The sequence below is a fragment of the Rhinatrema bivittatum genome, chromosome 3, assembly GCF_901001135.1.
Source record: "Rhinatrema bivittatum chromosome 3, aRhiBiv1.1, whole genome shotgun sequence".
Lineage (NCBI taxonomy): Eukaryota > Metazoa > Chordata > Amphibia > Gymnophiona > Rhinatrematidae > Rhinatrema > Rhinatrema bivittatum.
Window position 1 is genome coordinate 221,682,810 of NC_042617.1, and position 25,645 is coordinate 221,708,454.

General features: G+C 43.3%; 1 protein-coding gene across 20 annotated transcripts in view; it reads right to left on the minus strand.

Moving 5' to 3' along the window:
• The window catches only part of CCR6 (C-C motif chemokine receptor 6), a 553,987-nt gene that overhangs the window by 152,695 nt on the left and 375,647 nt on the right, over positions 1–25,645 (minus strand). For 12 of the 20 annotated variants that reach the window (XR_003855476.1, XM_029594230.1, XM_029594222.1 and 9 more), the window contains one exon: positions 8,012–8,105. The exons of 6 other annotated variants lie outside the window; for them this stretch is intronic. Coding sequence is in view for 11 of the 14 variants with exons in the window: in XM_029594230.1 (XP_029450090.1) it covers positions 8,012–8,105 (94 nt within the window). In the remaining 3 variants the exon portion in view is untranslated. Of the gene's footprint in view, positions 1–8,011; positions 8,106–25,645 lie in introns of those variants that run through there. 2 more of the 20 variants (XM_029594239.1, XM_029594241.1) reach the window with 2 other exon arrangements.

Here is a 25,645-nt window from a genome sequence, read left to right on the forward strand (position 1 = left end):
GAGCAAGTTTTAACCTGGCTCAATTCCTTTCTCCAAAACTGCACCCAAACTATCCCAGTTTCACCAGCACTATCAGGCTCTCACCCTCTTCCCTGTGGAGTGCCATAAAGATCCACCCTATTACCAACGCTTTCAAATACTTACATGGCCACCCCCCCCTTTGGCACACTTATTTATTTATTTATAGCTTTTATATACCAACATTTGTTTAGTAACATCACATCGGTTTACAATTAACATAAAATTTAGCAATGGTGCTTTACAAATGAACAATTGAGTTAATTAGATATAATAACAAAACTAGTGATATCAGAAGAAAACATTGAAGAAGTTAGAAAAGAACAACTAGTTAAGTCAATGATTAGAGGATTAAAACACATATTAAATAAAGTAAATTAAAATACAAGTTGCAAATAAGTTGTGAGGATATGAATATTAAATGATTATTTAAAGCTCATACTACATATTGTAAGATGAAAAACATGTTGAATATGTGAGCAGAAATTTAGGATATGTAAGACAGGAAGGGGCTTATTAAGACGAAGGGGTATAAGCTGGATAAGACTAAGGAACAGGAGGGCTATTTATATGGCTACAGCATATAATAAATATTGTTGGATAATAATATAAGTTGAAAAATTTGAGCAAAAGATTGAAGCTCTGTACATTAGGAGGTGGCTTATTTAGGCAATGTCAATATGTGGTAAGCTGAGGGGGGTAAATGGGGTATAAGCTTGAGTTAAAATGACAGGGAAGGATCGTTAGGTAAATGCTTGTAGGAAAAGCCATGTTTTAAGTTTTTGTTTAAACTTTTTTGGGCATGATTCCTGACGGAGGTCAGGGGGCATGCTGTTCCAGTTTGTCGGTCCGGCTATGGACATGGCGCATTCTCTAGTTGTGTTGAGTAGGGTATTTTTGTGAGGAGGAGTGTGTAATGTGGCAGCGTGTTGAGCTCTGGGTGGTCTTGTATGTTTCCGGAAGTGTAGAGCATTATTGAGCCAGTGCATGTTTTCAGTATGTAGGGTTTTGGGTATTAAAGACAATATTTTGTATTTTATCCGTTGTGCAATGGGGAGCCAATGTAAATCTTTGAGGATGGGTGTGATGTGTTCCGATCTGTGGGTGTTGGTAAGTATGCGTGCAGCTGCATTCTGCAGCATTTGTAATGGGAGGATGGTAGCTTTGGGGAGGCCAAGGAGGAGGGAGTTACAGTAGTCCAGTTTTGTGAGGATAAGGGATTGCAGAACGGTACGGAAGTCACATTGATAGAGTAGTGGTTTTAATTTTTTTTATAGTGTGTAATTTAAAATAACCATGTTTTATCATATTATTAATATGTTTTTTAAGATTTAGCTGGTTGTCAATAGTAACGCCAAGGTTTTTTACACTTTTTGCGAGGTTAATGCTCGTAAGGAGTGCACTAATAGCTGCGAGGGCAGTGTCCCAGGTTTTAAGGGCATTAAGTAGGGAATTAGTGATGGGGATGATGATTTGCACATCATTCGCATATATGAAGTACATAAGGCTTAGCTCGGATAGAAGGTGACAAAGAGGAAGAATGTATATATTAAAGAGGGTAGATGAGAGGGCGGACCCTTGTGGTACTCCGTGGGATAGATTATACGGTTTGGATTCCTTGTTTCCAAAGTTTACTTTATATTGCCAATTTGAATGTAGGACTCAAACCAACGGAGGGAGGTATCTGATATGCCTATTTCTTTAAGACGGTTGATGAGTGTATTATGGTTTATAGTGTTGAATGCAGCAGATATGTCAAGCATGGCTAGTAGATATGATTGGCCTTTGTCTAGTCCAGTGAGGAGGGAGTTTGTGAGCGCGATAAGTAGGGTTTCGGTATTGAAAAGTTTACGAAATCCAAATTGAGAGGGTGAAAGAAATTTATGTTTTTCTAGGTATTCAGTGAGTTGTATGTTTACAATTTTTCTAGGATTTTCGCCAGAAGAGGAAGGTTGGAAATGGGACAGTAACTGTTCAGGTTGGAGGCATCAGCTTTGGGTTTTTTCAGTATGGGTTTAATGATGGCTTATTTGAGTGCAGGGGACTTCACCTAGTGCTAGGGAGCAATTAATAATGTTAGCAATAGGAGGTGCTATTAATTCCGGGATGGTCAGGAGCAATTTGGTTGGTATGGTGTCACTGGGGTGTGTGGCAGGTTTCATTTTTTTTTATAATGTTTTCAATTTCTAAGGTGGCGGTGGGTTCAAAGGTATTGAAAGAGGAATTAGGATTAAGTGTAATATTTTTTAGTTGGGAGGTTGGTGTTTTGGAAACAAGTCATTATTTTAGCTATTTTCTCGTGAAAGAATTTGGCTAAATCATCACTCTTAGTTTTTGTGTCTTTGTCAGAAATGGGTGGAGGGGTGATTTTAGTCATTTCAGATACATAAGAAAAGAGTGCATTGGAATTGAATTGCAAATCATGGATTCTTTTTGCATGGAAGTCTTTTTTGGTGTTGAGGGTTTGTTCTCGATATTTATGTAAGGTGGATCTATATTTGTTGAGTCTGTGGCGACTCCCTCCGGGTCTGATGGATGGTTAGTTGCCGCGGCGTCTTCTTGCCATCTCCCTCTGGCGTCCCCGGTCCGGCACGACGCTGCGGATCTGCCAAGTTGCCTGATGACGTAGGGCGCGTGCTCTCCGATTGATGTACCAGCAAGGGTGCGAACCTCGGGGGCGTCCCCCTGGGATGACGTCATCCGCTTCCAATATGAAAGGTCTCAGTATTCACTAACGAATTGAATGAGCAAGGGGATTGCTTCGGTTTTTCTCCCAAGCTACTCTGCCTCCTCGGACTTACCAGGGGTACCCGCTCCTCAGGGGCCTCGCTCTCTTTTCTTTATTTCAGATTGCAGTTAGGAACCGGTACTCGCTCCTCGAGGGCCCATGTTCCTGAACACTCTGAAGATTCTCTACTGCCTGGAAGCTATCGCAGATACAGACATTTGTGAGTTACCATCGCTCTCTCAGAGCTTTCCCTTGAACCAGGTACTCGCTTCTCGAGGGCCTAACCCTTTCCCGCTACTGAACGTCCTTAAGACCTTATGTGAGTTTTGTCATCCAGTTCTGGCTATGAACACAGCATAACCTGTCTACTCACTATCTATAGTTTCTCTACAGCTCAGCAACCCTGGGATCGCTGTTCCAGTACCTAAAGGACTTCAGCCCTGCCGGGCATATCAGCTCACTACTGCCACCTCTGGTGGTTCTACTAACCTGTCTAATAAAAGAATTATCTGTGTTTGTCTCCATACCAAGCCTAGCCGGTGGTCCCTTTAAGGATATCCTCCTGGGGGTGCAGTCATCTGCCATCGGCCCAAGGATCCACCTATCTACATTCCTCTACAGCTGAGTGCCCTCTTCAAGCACTCCGCTGGTAACAGATTGCTACTCCTTCCCCATCAGGAGTCTTCACTAACAGATTCATAACAGATTGCTAATTCCACAGTCTATACCTTAACAGATTGCTAACTCCTCCCTTCTTGAGGAGTAGAGCATAACAGATTGCTAACTCCTCCTTCCACAGGAGCCCATTCGTAACAGTGTGTGGGGCTAGATAAGAATTGATTGAAGCCCATTGCTTTGAGGGCTGATAGAAAGGTTTCCCAGGAGGGAGAGAGTGGAGTAGCATCCACATGGATATTGAAATCTCCCAGAATAATGGCAGGTGTGTTAATATTTATATTTTGCGTGATAAATTCAATGATGGGTGAAGGATTATTGTCAAGTATGCCTGGGGGGTATATAAACTAGACATACTTGGAGGTGTGGGGATTTAAAAAGTCCAATTTCGAATTTCGGGGCAGTTTGGACAGTATGCGAGATTAATTTCAGCTCTTTTTTTTGCGGCAAGCAGAAGCCCTCCACCTTTTTTTTTGGGTCTTGGTATGGCGTAAATATCATAGGTATGTTTGTGGAGTTGATTGAGCAGGACTGAATCAGTTTTTTTCAGCCAAGTCTCAGTGAAAGCACATATATCTGGATTGTCATCTAGGAGCAAGTCATGGAGTATGATTGTTTTTTTGGTTATAGATTGTGCATTAAAAAGCATCATTGGTGAGGGCCATGAGTCCTAGAAATTGTGTGAAAAGGGTGAGCATGATTGGGATGAGTTGTCTGGCCAAATGATTTGGTTTGGCTAGTGTGTGTATGATGGGTCGATGATGGTGTCTGAGAATAGGGATAGGATTGCCAAGCATATTATTGGAGGAGTGTGGAAAATTGTGAGTGAAGTTGTACTAAGTGGTAGAAGATGGTAGATATGTATGTAGGGCAGGAAGGTAATGGGATATAAGGGGAAGTGGTGAATAAGTGCAAGGGAGGGAGGGAGTAAGAATGGGGCAAAGATACTGGGAACGCTAAGGGGCGCGCCAAGGGGCATGCCCCTTAGTCGCGCTCATTCAGCACGTGACGCCAGCAGTCGTCACTCACTTTTAAGGAGGTAGGCTGTCCCTTAGTGATGAGGTTGGGTCCGATTCTGATGAGCTCACTGTGAGGGTGGTCTTACTCGGCAGGGAGGCAGGCGCATGAGATCCGACGGTGCTGAAACTCCAGAGAGGGTAATGTGCTCACGCCGCAGAGAGTAACATGCTCACTGGCGGGGCTGATCTCAGGCCAAGCACCCTGATCCTGGTGGATCTGTGCCGAATGCACAGGTGCGGGAGCGGCAAGGCTCGGGCGGCGGCGCAGAGAACTGGAGCGTGGGACAGTCGTCGCTCACATGTAAGGAGGTAGGCTGTCCCTTAGTGATGAGGTCGGGTCCAAATCTGATGAGCTCACTGCGCATCCGCACTGCGCATCAGCAGGCAGGCGCATGAGATCCGACGGTGCTGAACCGCCGCAGACGGTAACGTGCTCACTGGCGGGGCCGATCTAAGGAACTACCCAGTTACCTATTACTCCTACATAGATGTCATACAACTGCTGATCCTCCTTGGCTCAAATCCTGTGGCACATGTTCTGTGTGCTAGCACATATTGCTAGTTAATGAATTTTGTCATATTCATTTAAAACATTCCTACATGTTACGAGGCATGACTGTTCTATGTCACAGGTAATATATGCGATTGTTTGCCCCTGTAATATGATCTATATAGGTCAGACTAAAAGGGCTATTAGAAACCAATATTAGAAAGAGCTGTATCCGAACTAGCTAGGAACAAGCGCCTCTTGTAGAGCAAAGGATAATGCAGCAACACACTTTGGAGGACATACGTTTTTTTGTACTTTGCCAGATCAATACCCCTCAGGATGGTGATATAATATGCCTTTTAACACAAAAGAACAGCAATTTATTTTCCTATGGTCTACATCTCATCCGCTAGGATTAAATTGCAATACTGAATGGAATGCATTTTTGTGAGTAATGGTTGACAACTTATGATAAGTAGACTTGTATTTCTTGTCAATTTGTAGGAGTAAGAAATTTGATGGTTTTGAGTAGGCTTGATCTGTGATTGGTGAATGAATCCAGTGGGAGAAGATGACTGGTTTTAAACTGTAGGGGTCAGTTGAGTTACATATGCGCAGCATTTTCTATGCTAAGAAGTTGACAAAATTTCCCCATGATAGCTGGTTAGGAATGTACAAATTCGTCAGAACAATAATTGATTTAATATTTCTTTTTCCTCAGAATTTTTAGATTTAGATAAGATGTGTGGGTCAGCTTGATAGATGTATTGTAATGTTTAAATGATTTTTAGTAGTAGTTGAGATAATTTATAGTGGGTTGTTGTATTTAGGGAAATGATGCCATGATAACAGGTGATTTGTACTACATATAAAGATGGTTCTTAGGAAACAATATAAACTACATTCGAACTATGGTATAACAGCTATGTATGTGGTAAGCATTTTTTGATGTTTATTGTATGGGGGTATTGATATTTATATAGCGGGTGGGATTCAGTTTCATGAGTATTTTTGGTTTAAATTATAGATTAAAATATCCAGAGATGAGATCGAAGCTATATGAATTTACTGACTAAACCTCTTGGTGGAGTGAGAGAATTTGCGTTTAAACTACACATCCTAATCTCAATATTGGGCTAATATCAGTGAAGATAAATATAAGACGAATCCCCCTGAAGAAGCCATGGTTCATGGCGAAACATGGGCCCTATGTAGGGTATTGAAAGAGTGATTTGAGTTTATGGATATACTTTGATGCTTACTATGTTGAGTATAATGGTTTATAACTGATTCTTTGGTATATTACTAGTCCGTAAGATTATGAACATATCACATTGTATTTTTAAGGCATAATGAAAATTAGAGATGTAACCGCGATAAGCTGGAGGATTTTAGATATACTGAAAATTTAGAGTTGTAACAGTGATTAGCTGAGGGATGTTTAAGATTAACTGAAATCTAGAGTCAACAATAGTATTTTTTTGTAGGGAGGTATAAGTGTGAATTTTTCATATTTATATTTTGGTTTTTGTATATGTTTATTTTGTTGTATATATATGGGTAATGTGCAATACACTGCATACGTAATAAGTAGTTATATATCTGTTATCTTTGTATGTTCATTATTTTGTTTGTTTAGAAAGTTTGTATTTTTTGTGGGATATGTAAAATTAACATTGTTAAAAAATTTTTAAGATTAAAAAAGTATAAGGTTTGTTATTAGAAGTATAGAGTAGGTCTTTTTGTTATGGTTAGTCAAAGCCAGAAGAAGCAGTCGCCAACCTCAACAGTTGCCTAGTAGAATTTGACCTGGCTGCACCTTAATAAACTAAAACTAAATCCACAGAAGACAGAGGTGCTATGGATTGGGAAGAAAGACTGCAGTAACATCCACTTGAAGGTGACCCTTGAAGGAATAGGGCTTCCCCTGCAATTAATCTGCTATGCCTATAAATTCTTAGTTATTTGTTCTACCCAATTTATTTCAATTAATGTTCATAATCCTTAAGACTTATAGAGGCCAATATTCAGCTGCTATTGGGCAGGACAAATTAGTCACATAATTAGTCTCAGCTAACTTGGCTGAGAGTGCAGCATGGCACAATTATGCAACTGAATATACTATAATAGATAGCAGGAGAAGTTCTCTGGCTAACTTTAGGACAGCTGAATAGCAGTTCTAGACTTATTTGGATAACTAAGCTGGATAACCCTGAATATCTGCATTCATTCAGCTAAATTAGCCAGACAAGAATATCTGAATGCCCCTGTCCGTCCCTCACTTAGCTGGCTAACGTTTTAGCTAGCTATGTGGCAGCTGCTCACCATGTCTGGATAGTCAAATGGTGCCACTTAGCTGGCTAAGTCCAACCTTAACCAGCTAAATAGTGTTGAATATAAGCAATACCTGAACACCACAACCCTGGCAGGTTCTCTGCTGTACTTTGAACCTCAGCACTTTGTGGATATTATATTAAAATCTACTATGTACCCACTGTAACTTCTAACCATAATTTTATTATAACATATTTTGAACTCCATAACTGGAAAAGCATGATAAAATTTAACAATGACATAATATTTGAGCCAGCCACATAATCATTTGCATATCTTTGAGGGGGCCATGTGTCGGGATGGACATGGAGTCTACCAGCAGCTGAAGAAAATGCAACAAGCCAAAAATATTGATAGACAACGACTTTGCTAACTTGACCAGAAAATGAGAGTAGCCAAGATCTTCTGAAGGAGACATATGCTGAGGCAAATCTGGCAGAGAATCTGAAGGAATCCCGTAGTGTCTTCCTTAACTGACCATGGAGGAATGCTCAGCCAGCATCCTAATGACGAAAAGGGAGATCAAGAAGGAGACCTCTGCTGATCCGAAGGGGACAGAGCTAGTAGGAAAGTGGAATGAGCTTATCAAATGATGTTGCTCATTTGTGTGGATGATATATTCTTCTTCTCCTTGCAGAAAATATGTTACAACCTCTAGTGTCTATTTTTTTCAGAATCCAATATGAGAACAGAGCATTCTAATTTACTGAATTACAAATTAAAATAAAAATAAAAAATGTTTCATACTTTATCACTGGCATTGAAGTCTTCTCCTTCCACAGAAATTTCTTCTATTTCTTCACCAATACTAATTTCACTTTTTTCTGATCGATGACTAGTGCTAGAGTACAAACAGAAAATATTTATTTTAAGTATATCAAAGTCTTTTTTTTCTTTCTGTATATATTGCTAAGAACAGTGCACCATCTTTGGTGTCTAAGTAATTTAATCAAGAAATGTTTTCATTACAATAACTCCACAAATATATTAAAAATGTTTCTCTTTTCTTTGTATAATTCTAAATTATGTTCTTAAAACCTCTTATACTGACTATGTTATATCTGTCTTCATGGGTCTACTCACAGAAAGTGAGAGGCAGGGGATTTGGAGAAGACAGTTCAAGGACAGGAGAAAACAGGCAGTATGCATAGTGAAAAAGCAATAGAAAGGAAAGGGAAATGTCATGATTGGGAAGAGGCAAGAGTATATTCCTATAAATACTATCACCACAGACTCGGATTTTTTGTTGCAGAAGTAGACCCTTGGGTCGAGGGGAGTTAGCACAACCTGCAGGGAGGAGCCCTGTAGGTCCCCACCATTGGCAGGTGGAGCTGGCTGGAGCAGAGGCCCAGCTGGAGCTTTACCAATACCAGCCTTCGTTCCACTTAGGTTGAGCTCTCAGTTGCCGGGGCTGGCTAGACTTAGGCACAAGCCTTTGTGGAGATAAGATATATATGTGGAAAAGGATATGGGCCAGCAAAGGAAGAGAAAGCGAAGTCAGGTCATGCAGAGGTTAAGGAAAGCGGCAGGCAATCAGAGCCAGGTTCTGGCTGAGGTCAGTGCCAGGCAGAGTATGCTCAGGATCAAAGTCCAGGCAGAAGGTCAGGCCAGACGGAAGTTGAGTTCAAAACCAAGAATCCAACTGAGAGGATGAAGAACAACAAGAACAAAAGGAACACAGGAAGCAGACGAGGAGGATGGACTAGGAAGACGAGAACTCAGGACCATGACATGAGAGATCAAGAACACAATAGGAACCAGGAACAGACGTCAGGAGCAATAAACGCCGAGGCAAAGCACTACTCCAATGAGGCGACCTATAGTCAAGGCACTGGAGAAGCATGTGGGGTATCCTAATATAGGACCCAGCCTATGTCGTCATCAGAAGACACCACCTGGCCATTCCTGCCACTGGCCCTTTCAATGTGGGGGAATTGGCTGCTTGCGCACCTAGGGAGGCAGAAGAGATGGCTTCTGGGAAGGCGGCCCAGGCCCTGATGAACTAGTGGCATCCTGCTGCAATGGGGAGAGGACAGTTGGAGCAGCGTGGTGCTGCACGCAGAGGCAAATGCCGTGTGGAGCCTGCTGGAAGCAGCAGGGGAGACGCAGCGTTGGGAGGTCATGCAGCTAGGCCAGGACGGCAAATAGGGGCGGTAGGCAGCGAGTTAGGCCCATAGTCCGCTGAATGTAACAGTACCCCCTCCTCTAAACCCCCTCCCTGAGGGTTTAGGTTTTCTGCGATGAGTGGCAAGAAATTCCTTCAGGAGATTTTTATCCAGAATATTGGAAGCAGGCTCCCAGGTGTTCTCCTCAGTGCTATAATCCTCCCAGGAGATAAGGTACTCCCATTCCTTGCCTCGTCGATGGACATTGAGGATCTCCTTTACCTAATAGTTAGCATCATCCTTGGAGGAGATTTCTTGTGGTTTGAGTGGTCTCCTGGAGGGCCATGAGAGAATTAGTGGTTTCAGGAGGGAGACTTGGAAGACACTGTGGACTCCTAAGGAAGTAGGCAGACGTAGCTGATGGTCACAGGACGAATTTGCCTGAGGATGGGAAAAGGCCCAATATATTTGGAAGCGAGTTGCAGAGATGGAAACTGAAGCAAACTGGTTAAAAGACAGTAAACAGAGAGTAGGATTAAATGGTCAATTTTCACAGTCGTTTTGATTCTTGATTGCTATTGGTTAGTTCATGTATACAAAAGTTGTGTGTTGTATACAAAAGTTTAAATACAAACGCTGTGAAAGAATGCCACAATTTACTGAAAGCTATGTCAGTTTTATGTGGAATGAATCCATGAAAGCAGGATTTGTAAGTTTAAGCAGTCATTTAAATTAAATAGGTGTGTATATGAATTTATATATTTTGTTTTTATTTTCAGAAAAGGTATATTTGACCCCTGATGAAGACAACGTTTCCCTTTAGAAACACTGCCCATGTTGGACGCAAGTTACCAGTATAAAATGAAGGGCATAAGGCACCAGTTGCAAGCTAAGTAAAATTTATGGTAGTTTTTCACCTAGAATAGTTATTATTTAGAGTGATAAAATTATAATTTGGGTATGAAACATGATGTTTCAAGCGCAGCGCTGGTGTCTGATAACTGTTTGAGTCTCACTGCGGGCGAGAGGCAGTGGATTAAACTGTTTCAGCACACACTTCTTTCTGATACCATTCCTTAAAATAAAAAAATCAATTTTGTCAAGTTGTATTCTTTGTATACACCTCTTTGTGTTTTTGTGCTTATTGTTATGAGGTGGTAGCTTACTCATTGATCTCTAGTTTTATACTACATGACATTCACTGGTGATACAGAGAAGGGGTTCTCTCACCTTCGCATCTCAGCTTCCAGAAGGATCTCATGGATGGATACCGCACAATTTTCTTGGGTGGGGGAAAGGGGAGGGGGATCCACAAACTGGAGGATGTCAAGCATTGAGCCACAATCATATATTGGTGGTGTGCCTGGAGCTTGCATCTGGCTAGCAGACACAACCTCAGTGAGGGTAGCTCTGGTCTGTTGGGGTCTAGCTTCTGTGCCTTGGGGATGCTTCCTCTCCCAATATTCTAGAAATTAACATTGGTACAGTGGTACTAGATGCCGATGCCCCTCCAGGAACTGGTGCTGGGTTCATTTGCCAGATGCAAATATTGGACCTCATTTTGCAAGTTCATAAATGTTGTCAATGCTAGAACATTGATGCTTAGTGGTGAAAAGGGGGCATTTGATTCTGAAAACAACCAATGCCAGGCCCTGACTTTTACAGTCTGGAGTACTGATATGCTGTCATTGGGGATAAAGCTTCTATGGCCAAGTCCAAAAGCAAAGAACATTCAAACAGCATACTTTGAATTATCAGGAAGGCTGCTCACCATGCAAAAAATGTTCCAGTATTTTTGTTATGGGTTTCACAGAAGATGGTTTTTGCTTGTAAGTATTACTGTCATTAACATAAAGCGTGGGGGTAACCTGCCCAGAGCAGCAATTACTACCCTTAGCAGACACATGGGGATAACCTGCACGGAGTGGGTGGGTACGCGGCCAATCCACAGGCCCATGGATTACCTGGGGTCGGGGAGCCGAAGCGAGCGCGGCGACTGCCTCGGGTGACATCATCGGGGCGAGCCGGCACTCTGGCTCTCCTCGATGACGTCAGCCGCATAGCCCGCCCTTTTGGGGCGGTCCTTGGGGGGCTGCCGTCATCGGGGACTGATAGGACCCCCGTGACATGTTTCATGTTGCACATGCTCAGTTGATCATACCAAAAGCTTCTAGAAGCTTCTGAGTAATTTTAACTCACTGGCCTCTGTTAGATGATGTCCTTCATTTGTAAGGACTTCACATCCTGCTTGTCCTTGGAAAAAAAGTATTCAGTTATTTAGCAAGTAGCAGAGGGGGACTGGACAGAGATCTGGCCAAAGACATCCAAAAGGCGATAAGAAAGGATAAGTGTTGCATGTTGGACAATTGAATCTGCTGGATGTTAACTGGAGTATCCCTGCTGCAGAATCTGCAGAAAGTAGAGAGCTTGTGGATGCCCTTAAAGGGCTCTACTCAGACAAATGGTGATATAATCCATGTGAGGAAGAGCTATACTGGTCTTGAAATTCACAAATAGAGATAGCATCTCTAAAATCTGGGTAGGTACCTAACTGAGCACAAGTGATCATCCGACAGTATGGTTGGATGATCACTTGTTTTGCACCATTGGCCTAGATTTGCCTGTCCAGGCTGCTCATTCCTGGGGCAACTGTCAGACAATTATCATCACAGGAATGGATTACAAATTGGTTTAGTGACAGGAGATGCCATTGGTCAGCCCCTGTCACATGGTAGGAGCACAAGATGGCGCCGGCCGTCCATTGCTCCTACCATGTGACAGGGGCCGACCAATGGCACCGGTAGCCCCTGTGACATAGTGAGGGCAAAGGTTATCGGCACCATTTTGAATACCAGCAGCCGACAGCCTGAGTGCAGGAGATTGCTCCAGGACCCCCGCTGGACCACCAGGGACTTTTGGTACGTCTTGGGGGGGGGGTCAGGAGGGTGGGAGGTTGTAGTTAATTACATTTAAAGGGTTGGGATGGGGGTTTTTTTGGGAAACGAATACATACGTAACTAATGAACAGATCGGGGTCCCCCGAGAATGGATGCAACGGATTTGGGTCCCCACGAATACGAATACCGAATGGGATGAATCCATCCCTGCTGCACATCCCTAGAATTCACATGGAGATTCACGGAGAGGGTGGTGGATGCCTGGAATGCCCTTCCGGAGGATGTGGTGAAGACCAGAACTGTGAAGGACTTCAAAGGGGCGTGGGATAAACACTGTGGATCCATAAAGTCAAGAGGCCGCCAATGAAGAGTGGGTGACTCACCAGAATGATGGCTACTGCCTGGAGACAATACCCTTATTCAATAAACGTACACATGCTTACTGTGACTCCAACATCGTTCTAGCTTCACAGCAAGAGGAAATGTGGAATAAAGGATCTGCACTCACAAAGGGGGGAGTAGCTGGCTTGTTACGGCGGTTACTACCCCAAACCAAATAAGCCTGTTACTTCTATTTCTATGCATATACAGCATAGTTCTCTGCTTCAACGGCAGGGGAGAAGAAAAAACTGATACTTCACGCATATCCAGCATAGCTCCCTGCTTCAACGGCAGGGGAGAAGAAAAAAGGGTTCACACTCACAAAGCGGGGAGTAGATGGCTTGTTACGGCGGTTACTACCCCAAACCAAATGTGCCTGATACTTCACTTTCGATGCATATCCAGCATGGCTCTCTGCTTCAACAGCATGGGAGAAGAATAAACTGATACCTCAAGCATATCCAGCATAGCTCCCTGCTTCAACGGCAGGGGAGAAGATAAACAACCAATAAGGGCTGTATAACATAGTCTGAGTAAAACAAATAAGCATGGGTGTAGCTTGCTTATTGCGGCGGTTACTACCCCTACTACCCCTAACTTATCAGCTAGATATTCACTTGGATGCAGCTCCATCACTGCTTTCTACATTAATGGTGGGGGTGGAAAGGAAATAGAACCAAGAGCTAAGAGAAACAGATAAGTATGAGAGAAAAAAGTGTGTGAAGCTTGCTGGGCAGACTGGATGGGCCATTTGGTCTTCTTCTGCTGTCATTTCTATGTTTCTATGTTTCTATGTTTCCTGGATTTCAAAAATACAGACTTTGGAAAAATGGCAATGTACCTTGAGGAGGAACTAAGGATAGGAGGAAATGGGTGTAGTGAAACAAAGTGGCCCAAATTTAAAGGAACTATAATAAAGACAACAAATGTTCATAAAGAAAGAGTCATAAATGTAAGAGAAAAAGGAAATGGCTGAGAAAATAAAACTAAAAATATCAGCATTCAAAAAGTAGTAAAGGAACTAAAAAAGTGGACTACAAGGAAGATAATCTGGTGAAGCTGAAGGACACAAGGAAGGAAATCAGGACAATGAAGGCTTGAGTGGAAGAAAGGTTTGCCTTTTTCAGATATATCAGAGAAAGGCCGGAGATGGCACCGTAAGATTAAAAGGAGACAAGGAGCAAGGTGTGGATAAAGATGAGGAAATAGCAGAAGTTTACATAAAATACTTTAGTGTACATTAAAGAAGACTTTGTAGAAGGATCGTTGCTGGTTGGGAGTAGGGTAGATACAACCCCATTTACAGATGACAGTGTTTGTGTGGGATTAGCAAAACTGAAAATGGACAAGGTTGGATGAGATACATTCCAGGACATTAAGGAAGTTCTGGAAGGTCTCCTGAAGGATCTGTTCACTAGATCTTGGGAGACGGGAGTAGTGTTTCAAGATTGGAGAAGGCAGTTGTGGTCCCACTTCACAAAGGTGGTGGCAGAAACCTGGAAACTATGGGTTGGTTAGTCTTACCTTGGTGGTAAAATGAATGGATACTGCTGAAAGAAAGGACAGTAAAGTTCCTACAATTTGGTTGGCTACTGAATCTGAAGCAATATGGTTTCACCAGAGAAAGATCATGTCAAATAAATCTGATTGGTTTTTTTTTTATTGAGTGACAAGAGAATTAGATCAAGGAAGAGCACACAACATGGGTTACTTGGATGTCAGAAAAGCTTTTTATATTGTCCCACATAAGAGGCTCATGAATAAAATGAGAAGCTTGGGAGTGAGTACCAAGGTGATAGAATGGTGAGGATCTGTTGCCAACTTTACCTCCAGCCTGCAAGTGACACTGTGAGCTGCTTGGACTATCTATCTAGTCCTCCCAGTTCTAAGACCCTCACTTCCCCCCCAGCATCATCTTGTTTCCTGCCTAGACATCTATTTATACTCAAGCTTTTCCTCAGTCAGTTGCTAGAGTTGTTCCTACTTCCTGGTCCTCATATTCTGCCTCCATTATTGTTACTTGAATCCAGAAGACTTCTTTATCTCTTGTTTCTGCCTTCAGCATTACTGCTTGACCTCTTTCATGGTATGCTGCAGCTTCCTGCTCAGATTTAGGCTTCTAGCTCCTTACTTATTTTAGGGGGTGTCCCCATTTTGCATGCCTCGCTGGCCATCAGTATCCGAGGGCTCAAACAGAGGGGAAGGTGGTTGGAATAGGCGGAAGACTCCCTGCTTCTCTGTTTTGCACCATCGGCCTAGATTTGCCTGTCCAGGCTGCTCATTCCTGGGGCAATTATCATCACAGGAATGGATTACAAATTGGTTTAGTGACAGAAGATGGTGAATAATAGTAAATGGAACCTACTCTGAAGAAAGAACGGTGATAAGTGGAGTGCCTCAATAGTTGGTTCTGGGACAGGTTCTGTTCAATAAGTTTGGGAGTGATATTATGGAGGGGTTAGAAGGAAATGTTTCACTTCTTGCAGATGACACTAAGATCTGTAACAGAGTGGACACCCTGAAGGAGTAGACAGAATGAGAAGTAATCTAAGGAAGCTTGAAGAGTGGTAGAAAGTTTGGCAGCAATGATTCAATGAAAAGAAGTGCGCAGTCTTGCATTTGTAAAGCAATAATCCAAAGGAATGGTAAGTGATGGTGGGTGAGAGACTGATGAGCACAGACTGGGAGAGAGACCTCGGGGTATAGTGTGCGATGATCTGAAGGTAGCAAAACAATGTGACAAGGCGGTGCCTAAGCCAGAGGGATTCTGGGCTGTATAGAGAAAGGCATAACCATCAGGAAAAAAGGAGGTAATAATGTCCCTATGTAGGTCTTTCGTAAGCCCTCACCTGGAATACTGTGTTCAGTTCTAGAGACAGATCTAAAAAAGAATTGAGACAGGACGAAGCAGTCCACAGGACAGCAACCAAAATGGTGTGGGATTTGCACTAAAAGACTTATGAGAAGAGACCTAAATATGTATACCCTGGAGGAGAGGAGAGACACAGGAGATACGATACAGACTTTAAAATATCTTAAAGGTATAAATAACGCCCAAGAATTAAACCTTTTTACTATGGAAAGGAAGCTGAAGAACCAGGGGTCATGATTTGAAACTTCAAAAGGCAAAATTCAAGCAATATCAGGAAATATTTATTCATGGAAAGGGTGGTGGATGTATGGAATGCCCTCCGGGAAGAGGTGGTAAAAACAAGGATGGTAATGGAATTCAAAAAGGGCATGGGAAAAACACAGATGATCCCTAATGGTTAGGGGATGGAAATGAAGAAAAGGAGTATATTTTTACTAATTTTAAATATAACATTTCTGAATGGTGTTAACTTGCATGGAACAGCATTTGATACCTTTAACTGAAAGTACAGGAGCGTCAGTTTCTACCCTTAACAGTTACTACCCTTAACAGAAGGCATGGGGGGCAACCTACATAGAGGTGCAGTTACTACCCAAGCAACATGCTGGGAGACTCGATGGAACATTTGGGTCTTTATATACTGTCATTTACTATGTTACTATGTTTTATTTCTTACTGCTGTAATGGGTATGAAGCGAGTTAAACAGGCAATTTGTGAAATTATTAATGCCAGCCTTGGAAAAACTCAGTAAGCCACTGCTACATAAGCAATATTAAAGTATTAGGTGTACTACAAAACTTTTTTTACATAGCTGAAAGAAACTCATTAAGTTCCCTCATTTTTATCCTGATTATTCAGTTCATTCTCTAAGATTTTTTAAAAGTTTCTCTTACTCAGATTCATGACAGCAATGGTAGCTAAGAAAGTAGAGTTGCTTACCTGTAACAGGTGATCTCAGAGGACAGCAGGATGTCAGTCCTCACTCGAGTGACATCATTGGATGGAGCTCCGCAGAAAAAACTTATGTCAAAGTTTCAAGAACTTTGACTGAGTTTCTCTCAGCATGCCCAGCATGCATTATACCATGCATTCACATGGGATTCCCCCCCCCCCCCCCCCCGTCTTATAACAGAATTGAGGAAAAATGAAAATAAGAAGCCATGAAGTGAAAACCCAACTCCATGGAGTAGTGGGTGGGTGGGTTTCATGAGAAATGATATCCTGCTGACCTCGGAGATAACCTGTTACAGGTAAGCAAATCTGCTTTCTCCGAGGACAAGCGGGATGGCAGTCCTCACACCTAGCTATAGATTGTTCCCCCCAATATAAAAAGGGATCAACAAAACACCTAAATAAGTGCCAGTGGGCACAACAACAATTAGTTTTGGTGGTAACAAGGGAGGGCAGCCTGAACAGAAAGAACAAGCCCTAGGTGGGAACAGAGTTGGGTTCTACACCTCAAACAAGTTACGAAGCACACATTGGCCAAGCAGACTGTAAAACAGTAATGCGATGTGAATGAGTGGATGAAACTCAACGTTGCAGCCCTGCAAATCTCCTCCATGGGAACAACTCACAAGGCTCTGACAGAGCCTTGACATGGTCCCTAAGATGCAATCCTACCTGAGCATAACAGAAGAAAATGCAATCTGCTAGCCAATTTGAAAGCGTTTGCTTGGCAATGGTGATCCCCAACCTGTTCTCATCCAAAGAAACAAAAGGTTGGGTGGATTATCTATGGGCTTCTGTCCTCTCCAGATAGAAGGCTAAGGCTCTTTAGATGTCAAATTGTGTAGGGCTCAATCACCTTGGTGCGAATAGGGCCTTGGGAAAAAATGGTGGCAGCGTGATGGACTGGTTAAGATGGAAGTCCAATACCACCTTAGGTAGGAACTTAGGGTGCGTGTGCAAGACCACCCTATCATGAAAAGATTTTGTGTAAGGTGAGTAAGCCACTAAGGCCTGTAGCTCACTGAATCTCTGAGCACACTGACCGCCACCAAAAATACAACCTTCCAGGCCAGGTAATTCAGGTCACAGAAGCAACGAGGCTCAAAGGGAACTTTATCAGCTGAGCTGAAACCACACTGATGTCCCTTAGTGGAGGTTTAAACTGAAGTAGCTCCTGCATGAATTGTACAACTATAGGCTGTACAGAGATGGGCTTACCTCAATAGCTGTCAGGTGAACTCTAACAGAGTTAGTCTTCACACCAGTCTCCTACAGGTGCAGAAGATAGTCAAGCTGTTTTTGTGTGGAGAAGGAGAAGGGATCTAGGGCCTTCAGCTCACACCACACAGAATACCTCCTGCACTTCAGTACATAGCACATGCTAGTGGAAGGCTTTCTAGAAACCACTAGGACCCGAGACATCTTCTGAGAGACTGAGTGGTCGGAGGATCAGCCTCTCAACATCTAGGCTGTGAGCTACAGAGCTTGGAGTTTGGGATGCTGCATCCTGCCTCAATCCCGGGTGATGGGATTTGGAGAAATTTCCAATCTGATTGGTTTCCTGATTGGACATCTCCTGGAGGAGTGGAAACCAGACCTGTCTTGGCCAATGGGGGGCTCTGAAGATCATAGTCCCCTTGCGAAGCTTCAATAAAGACTTTGATACCAGTGGAGTTGGAGGATATGCTTATAGAAGACCCTCGCCCCAATGGTCGGTGAAGGCGTCTGAGGCTGATTTGCTGTGTGACCTTTATAGGGAACAGAACAGAGGAACCTTCCTGTTCCAGGCACTGTGAACAGATCCACCTCTGGGCTTCTCCACATGCAGAAGATCAGAATAGTCTTCCCTTGGTCCAGAGATCATTTGTGAGGTCAAAATCAATGACTCAGCCTGTTTGCTATTTCATTCTCCGTTCTGTCCAGATAGATAGCCCTAAACACCTTCCCTTAAGAAAGGGACCATGACCAGATCTTAACTGCTTCTTGACACAGGAGGTTCAAGCCCATAGCCCTCTGCTTGTTGACATACCACATAGCCACCTGGTTGTCGGTTTGTATCAACACAATTTTGTTGGACAGCTGATCTCTGGAAGCCCATGGAGCTTAGCAGATTGTTCAGGATGGATGCATCTGTGGTGAGGACAATTTGTATACCAGGAATTTGGAATGGGATGCCCAGTTCAGATTGGAATCTATCCACCACCAGGACAAGGATTCCTGGAGAGACAGGGTGACTCGGATGGAATCCCAAAGCTCCTGAGTGGCTTAGCACCACTGGGAACTTAGTGTTCACTGGGCTCCCCTTATGTGTAATCTTGCCCAGGGAGTGATATGTACTGTTGCAGCCAAGTGGCCCATGTGCCACGCTGAGACCTGCAGGCTCTCTTGAATCTCAAGATATCAAGGTGATGACCCTCTGTCACAGCAGTAAGGCCTTAGCCTGAGCCGTGTCTAGCAGGACTCCTATGAAATCCAAGTGCAGTGATGGGCTGAGATGGGGCTTGGAGTAGTTGATAATGAACCCTAGTGACTCGAAAACCCAGATGGTCAACCACATGGATTCTTCAACGTCTACCCAAGAGGTGCTCTTGAACAGCCAATCGCCTCAGAAATCTCCTACATTTTATTTGAAGGGGTGAATAAACATGTGGACAAAGGTGAACCGGTAGATGTGATGTATTTGTTTTTCAGAAGGTGTTTGACGAAGTCCCTCATGAGAAATTTCTAAGAAAACTAAAAAGTAATGGAATAAGAGGCGATGTCCTTTCGTGGATTGCAAACTGGTTAAAAGATAGGAAACAGAGAGTAGGATTAAATGGTCTGTTTTCACAGTGGAAAAAGGTAAACAATGGAGTACCTCAGGAATCTGTACTTGGACCAGTGCTTTTTAATATTTATTTATTTATTTATTTAGAATTTTTCTATACTGACATTCTTGAACAAAGATATCAAATCATATCGGTTTACAATTGAACAGAACAGTCGCGGCTATGGCTTTACATCGAATATAGAACATTGAGCAATAAACATGGAACAGGTGAACAATTCCACAATAACAAATAGTGAAATGCTTCATCAGTGAATAACATAATATATAGAGTAACAACAACTGGGACGGCTGTGTGCGTAATGTCAAAATACGTTTAATGAAGTGTCATTATGCAGCTGCATAGTGGATAAGGCGTAGCGGGAGCATAAGGCATAAGGTAGCAATGAGAATATGGCTGAGTGGTGGAGGGAAGGAGGAGTATGTAGAAAGGAAGGATGTGAGGCGTTGAATCAAGATTGGCAGGATATAATACGGAAGTAATGGGTGATTAAGTCTCCTTAAAGATCCTTAAGGATCGAGTGTCTCCTTAAAGAGTATGGTACGGAAGAGATGGGTGCTCAAGTGTCTCCTTAAAGTCCTGATATGTCTTATGCCCTGAGGTTACCTTGTGACATGTTATGTTTTTTGACCCGTGTCTGAGTAATGTTGAGATTCAGGAAAGGCTTGTCTGAAGAGCCATGTTTTAAGGTGTTTTTTAAAAGTTTGGAGAGAGGGTTCTTGGCGAAGCTCGGGTGGTAACGAATTCCAAAGGCTGGGCCCGGCTGTGGACATGGCGCGTTTTCTTAAAGTGGTTTTGATCGGAGGTGCGTATAGGGATCCTTTGTAGGCGTTTCTAATAGGTCTAGCAGAAGTTTTGAGTTCAGAGTTGAGAGCTTAATTTGAGGTGGGCGATGTCGTGGATGTCCTTGTGAATCATCATTAGTGTTTTGAAGGTGATCCTGTGTTTTATGGGAAGCCAGTGAAGACTTTGGAGTATGGGTGTGATGTGTGCTCTTTTGTTTGAATTTGTGAGTAACCTTGCCGCAGCATTCTGGACCATCTGTAAAGGTTTGGTAGTTATTGCAGGGAGGCCTAGGAGAAGAGAGTTGCAGTAGTCTAATTTTGTAAGGATGAGAGACTGGACTACTAGCCGGAAGTCACTGAAGTGTAGAAGAGGTTTCAGATTTTTGAGGACTTGCAGTTTATAGAAACATTCTTTGGTTGTGTTGTGGATGAACGATTTTAGGTTGAATAGGTTGTCAAGCCGCACCCCAAGGTCTCTGACGGAAGAGGTGTGATTTATGAGTGTATTTGTGGGTTGGGGTGTGCTTTGTGGATTGATGATATTGTGTTTTTCATCTGGTGAAATGATAAGGATTTCTGTCTTATTCGAGTTAAGGATGAGGTTGAGGTTGGTAAGCAGGTTGGTGATGGATTGTAAGCAGCAATTCCAGTGTGCCCAGGTTTTTTGCAGGGATTCGGTGATAGGAAGAAGAATTTGAACGTCGTCAGCGAAAATGTAGTATGTTAGTTTGAGGTTGGCGAGTAGATGACAGAGAGGTAGTAGATAGATGTTGAAGAGCGTCGGGGAGAGGGATGAACCTTGTGGGACTCCTCTGTTTGATTTGATTGGGAGAGATTCTTTATTATTAATTCTGACCTTATAGAATCTGTCTTCAAGGAACGATCTGAACCATTCATGTGCCTCTCCTTGAATGCCGATGTCTGTTAGGCGTTCCAGTAGAATGGAGTGGTTGACCGTATCGAAGGCGGCGGATAAGTCGAGTAGAACGAGAAGGTAGGGTTGTTTTTTTTCCAGGTTGAGAAGGATGGTGTCAGATAGTGATGTAAGTAGGGCTTCGGTATTTTGAGATTTTCTGAATCCGAACTGGAATGGAGAGAGTATGTTGTTCTCTTCAAGATAATCAGACAGTTATTTACAAATCTTACCATCACTCTTGAGATCAGGGGAAGATTGGCTATTGGACGGTAGTTGGCAGGGTCAGTTGAAGGAAGTTAGGTTTTTTTTAGTAAGGGTTTTAGAATGGCTAGTTTTAATTGATCTGGAACCTTGCCTTGTGTTAGAGAGCAATTGATGATGTCTACTAATGATTGAGAGATTGTGTTAGGAATGGAGAGTAGGAGATTGGAGGGTATGGCGTCCAACAGGTGAGAAGAAGGTTTTAGCTTTTTAAGGATGTTTGCGATCTCCATTACGGAAGGGGTCTCAAATGATGTAAGGCTAAAGCTCCTATTGGGTGGAGTGGAGCTGAAAGGAAGTGTTGTAGGTTGAGATGAGGCGAATGGCTTGAGTAGATTAGATATCTTGTTGTCGAAGTAGATAGCGAGTTCGTTGGCTTTACTGGAGGCTTGCTCATCTGGGATGATCGGAGGCGAGGGTTTTGTAAGAGATGATACGATAGAAAATAAAGCTTTAGAGTCGAATGAGAAGTTGTGGATTTTTTTGGCAAAGAAGTATTTTTTTGCTTTGAGAATGGCAGTCCTGTATGTATTGAGGTGGGCTTTGTAGATTAAGAGTGAGTCGGTAGATGGGGTCTTGCGCCATTTGAGCTCTATATATATTATATATATAATATAATATATTTATAAATGATCTAGAAAGGGGTATGATGAGTGAGGTGATCAAATTTGCAGATGATAAAATTAATCAGAGTAGTTAAATCTCAAGCGGACTGTGATAAATTGTAGGAGGAACTTGTGAAACTGGAAGATTGGGCTTCTAAATGTCAGATGAAATTTAATATGGACAAGTGCAATGTGATGCATATAGGGAAAAATAACCCTTGCTGTAGTTACACAATTTTAGGTTCCACATTAGGTGTTACCACCCAGGAAAGAGACTTAGGTGTCTCAGTGTGCTGTGGCAGTCAAAAAAGCAAACTGAATGCTAGGAATTATTAGGAAGAGAATGGTAAATAAAATGGTGGATGTCATAATGTCTCTGTATCGCTCCATGGTGAGACCGCATCTTGAATACTGTGCAATTCTGGTCGCTGCATCTCAAAAAAGATATAGTTGCACTGGAGAAACTGCAGAGAAGGGCAACCAAAATGATAAAGAAGTTAAGGATGTTCAGTTTGGAGAAGAAACGACTGAAGGAGGATATAATAGAAGTCTACAAAATCATGAAAGGACTCAAACAGGTTAATGTAAATTGGTTATTTACTCTCTCATATAATAAGACTAGGGGACACTCCATGAAGTTAGCAAATAGCTCATTAAAAAAAAAAAAATCAGGGGGCGCTGTTGCGCAGCGAATGGCGGCGGTCGCATGATAGCACAGCTCTGACCCCCTCAGCCAGTAAACCCTGCTGAATTGCGCGCCTCGCTCGCATAAACTGCGGCATTTTACCTTTGGGAGTTGCTTGTTTCCCCCGCGTTGTGAAATCATGACCTCGAAACGCAGAACCACAGATTTAAAGCAGTTTGCTTATGATAAAGCTGCCCCGGACTTGGGCCTAGCATGCCACGAGGAGGCCAAGCTCGATTTAGAGCCGGAGGACGTTGTAGATGACGCAGCGGACGGCGGGGCATCAGCTAACTTGAGGTCAGACCCAGAACTGCTTACCAAGGCGGATGCTCGCAATTGGTTTATTGCTCTGCGATCCGATATGAAGCAATTTCGCAATGAAATGCGGACTTCTGTGGCGGAATTAAAAGATGACATTGCATCTCTGGGCGCGCGGGTCGATGAGATTGATGTGCGGGTGGAGGGTCATGGAGAGGCCCTTAATCATCTATCCTCCCAGCATACAACTACCGTGTCTGAATTAGCTTTACTCACGGAGAAATTGGAGGACCTCGAAAACCGTAGCCGTCGCTGCAATCTGCGAATACGGGGGGTCCCCGATACGACTGAATACGCGGATGCCACACTGGTAGCACAGCAAATCTGCTCTCATATCCTTCATACTGCACATGCTGGGCCAGAGGACACGGCTATCTTGCCGGAGCAGATTCGCCTGGAGCGTGCGCACCGTGCACTGGGCCCTCGCAGCGAACAATGCCCAAGGGACATCGTCCTCTGCTTTCATAGCTTCCAGCAGAAGACGCAAGTTTACGAAGTGGCGAGGCAAAGCAAGGAGGTGCGTTGGACCAACCATGATATCGCCATTTTTCAAGACCTTGCGCCTATTACCCTGAAAAAGCGTTACGAGCTACGCGAAGTTACTTCTACTCTACGCACTTGCTCCATTCGCTATCGATGGACCTACCCTTTTGGCCTCCAGTTCCAGCATCAGGGTGTGACACATCGGGTGAAGACGATCGCAGACGCCGTTGAGGCCTTCAAGAGGGCGCAATTACCAGCGAACTTCCAGGCTCTTAAGATGGCGGCGGTTCCAGCGAAGCTCGACGGTGCTCCAAGATGGCAACGCGCTGCTAAAGGGGGCAGACGTTTGCGGCGCCAGCCGGCACTTCCATCTCAACCTGGGGTGGATCAAGGTTGACTATGTGCTATCTGCCCCAGAATGGACATAGCAGCCGCTACTAGAACTGGTTTGTTGAACCTTTTGGTTCTTATTCTCTACTGCGATGCTGTATATTGGAGTGGTTTACAGGCCTCCAAACCAAAAGGAAGAGCTGGACAGAGATCTGGTTGAAGACATCCATAAGATAGGTAAGAAGGGAGAAGTGGTGATCGTGGGTGACTTTAATATGCCAGATGTAGACTGGAAAATCCCATCTGCAGAAACTAAAAATAGTAGAGCGATAGTGGATGCCATGCAAGTATCTTTGTTCAAACAAATGGTGTTGGAACCCACGAGAGAAGGAGCTATACTCGACTTAGTGCTCACTAATGCAGATGTCTCAGATGTCCAGGTGGGCGCCCACCTCAGCAGCAGTGATCATCAAACGGTATGGTTTAATATCAATAAAAGAATAGGGAAAAGAACCACAAAGACCCGAGTTTTACAGTTCAAAAACACAGACTTTGAGGAAATGGGGAACTACCTGGAGGAAGAACTTAAAGGATGGGAGAACGAGAGAGATGTGGATCAGCAGTGGACCAATCTAAAAGGAGCAATCACCAAGGCAACTGCTCTATATGTTAGAAATGAAAAGAAAAGCAAAAGAAAACTGAAACCTATCTGGTTCTCAAAGGAGGTGGCTGACAAAATTAAAGCTAAAAGAACAGCATTCAAGAAATATAAAGGATCCCAAAGGGAGGAGCACAAAGAAGAATATTTGAATCAACTGAGAGAGACAAAGAAATTAATCAAGTTGGCAAACAGTCAAGCGGAAGAGAGGATTCCCAAGGAGATAAAAAATGGTGACAAAACATTTTTCAGATACATCAGCGAAAAGAGAAAGGTCCAAAGTGGTATAGTGAAATTGAAAGGTGATAATGATCAATGTGTGGAGAGTGACGAAGAAATGGCAGAAATATTAAATGAATACTTCAGCTCTGTGTTCACTAAAGAAGACCCTGGAGAAGGACCATCTCTACACAACAAGAAACTGGAGGGAAGTGGAATAGATGAAAATCCTTTTACAGTAGAAAATGTGTGGGAAGAGCTAAAGAACCTGAAAGTGGACAAAGCCATGGGGCCTGATGGGATTCATCCAAGGATATTGAGGGAGCTCAGAGATGTTCTGGCGGGTCCGCTGTGTGACCTGTTTAATAGATCCCTAGAAACGGGAGTGGTGCCGAGTGATTGGAGAATAGCGGTGGTGGTCCCGCTTCACAAGAGTGGGAACAGGGAGGAGGCTGGCAACTACAGACCGGTTAGCCTCACTTCGGTGGTGGGAAAAGTAATGGAGTCACTGCTGAAAGAGAGAATAGTGAACTATCTACAGTCTGGAGAATTGATGGACCAGAGGCAGCATGGATTCACCAGGGGAAGATCCTGTCAGACAAATCTGATTGACTTTTTTGACTGGGTAACCAAGGAATTGGATCAAGGAAGAGCACTCGATATCATATACTTGGATTTCAGCAAAGCTTTTGATACGGTTCCGCACAGGAGACTGGTGAATAAAACAAGAAGCTTGGGAGTGAGTGCCGAGGTGGTGACCTGGATTGCAAATTGGTTGACTGACAGAAGACAATGTGTGATGGTAAATGGAACCTTCTCTGAAGAGAGAGCGGTTTTAAGTGGTGTACCGCAAGGATCGGTGTTGGGACCGGTCCTGTTCAATATCTTTGTGAACGACATTGCGGACGGGATAGAAGGTAAGGTTTGTCTTTTTGCGGATGACACTAAGATCTGCAACAGAGTGGACACGCCGGAAGGAGTGGAGAGAATGAGACGGGATCTAAGGAAACTGGAAGAGTGGTCGAAGATATGGCAGCTGAGATTCAATGCCAAGAAGTGCAAAGTCATGCATATGGGGAGTGGAAA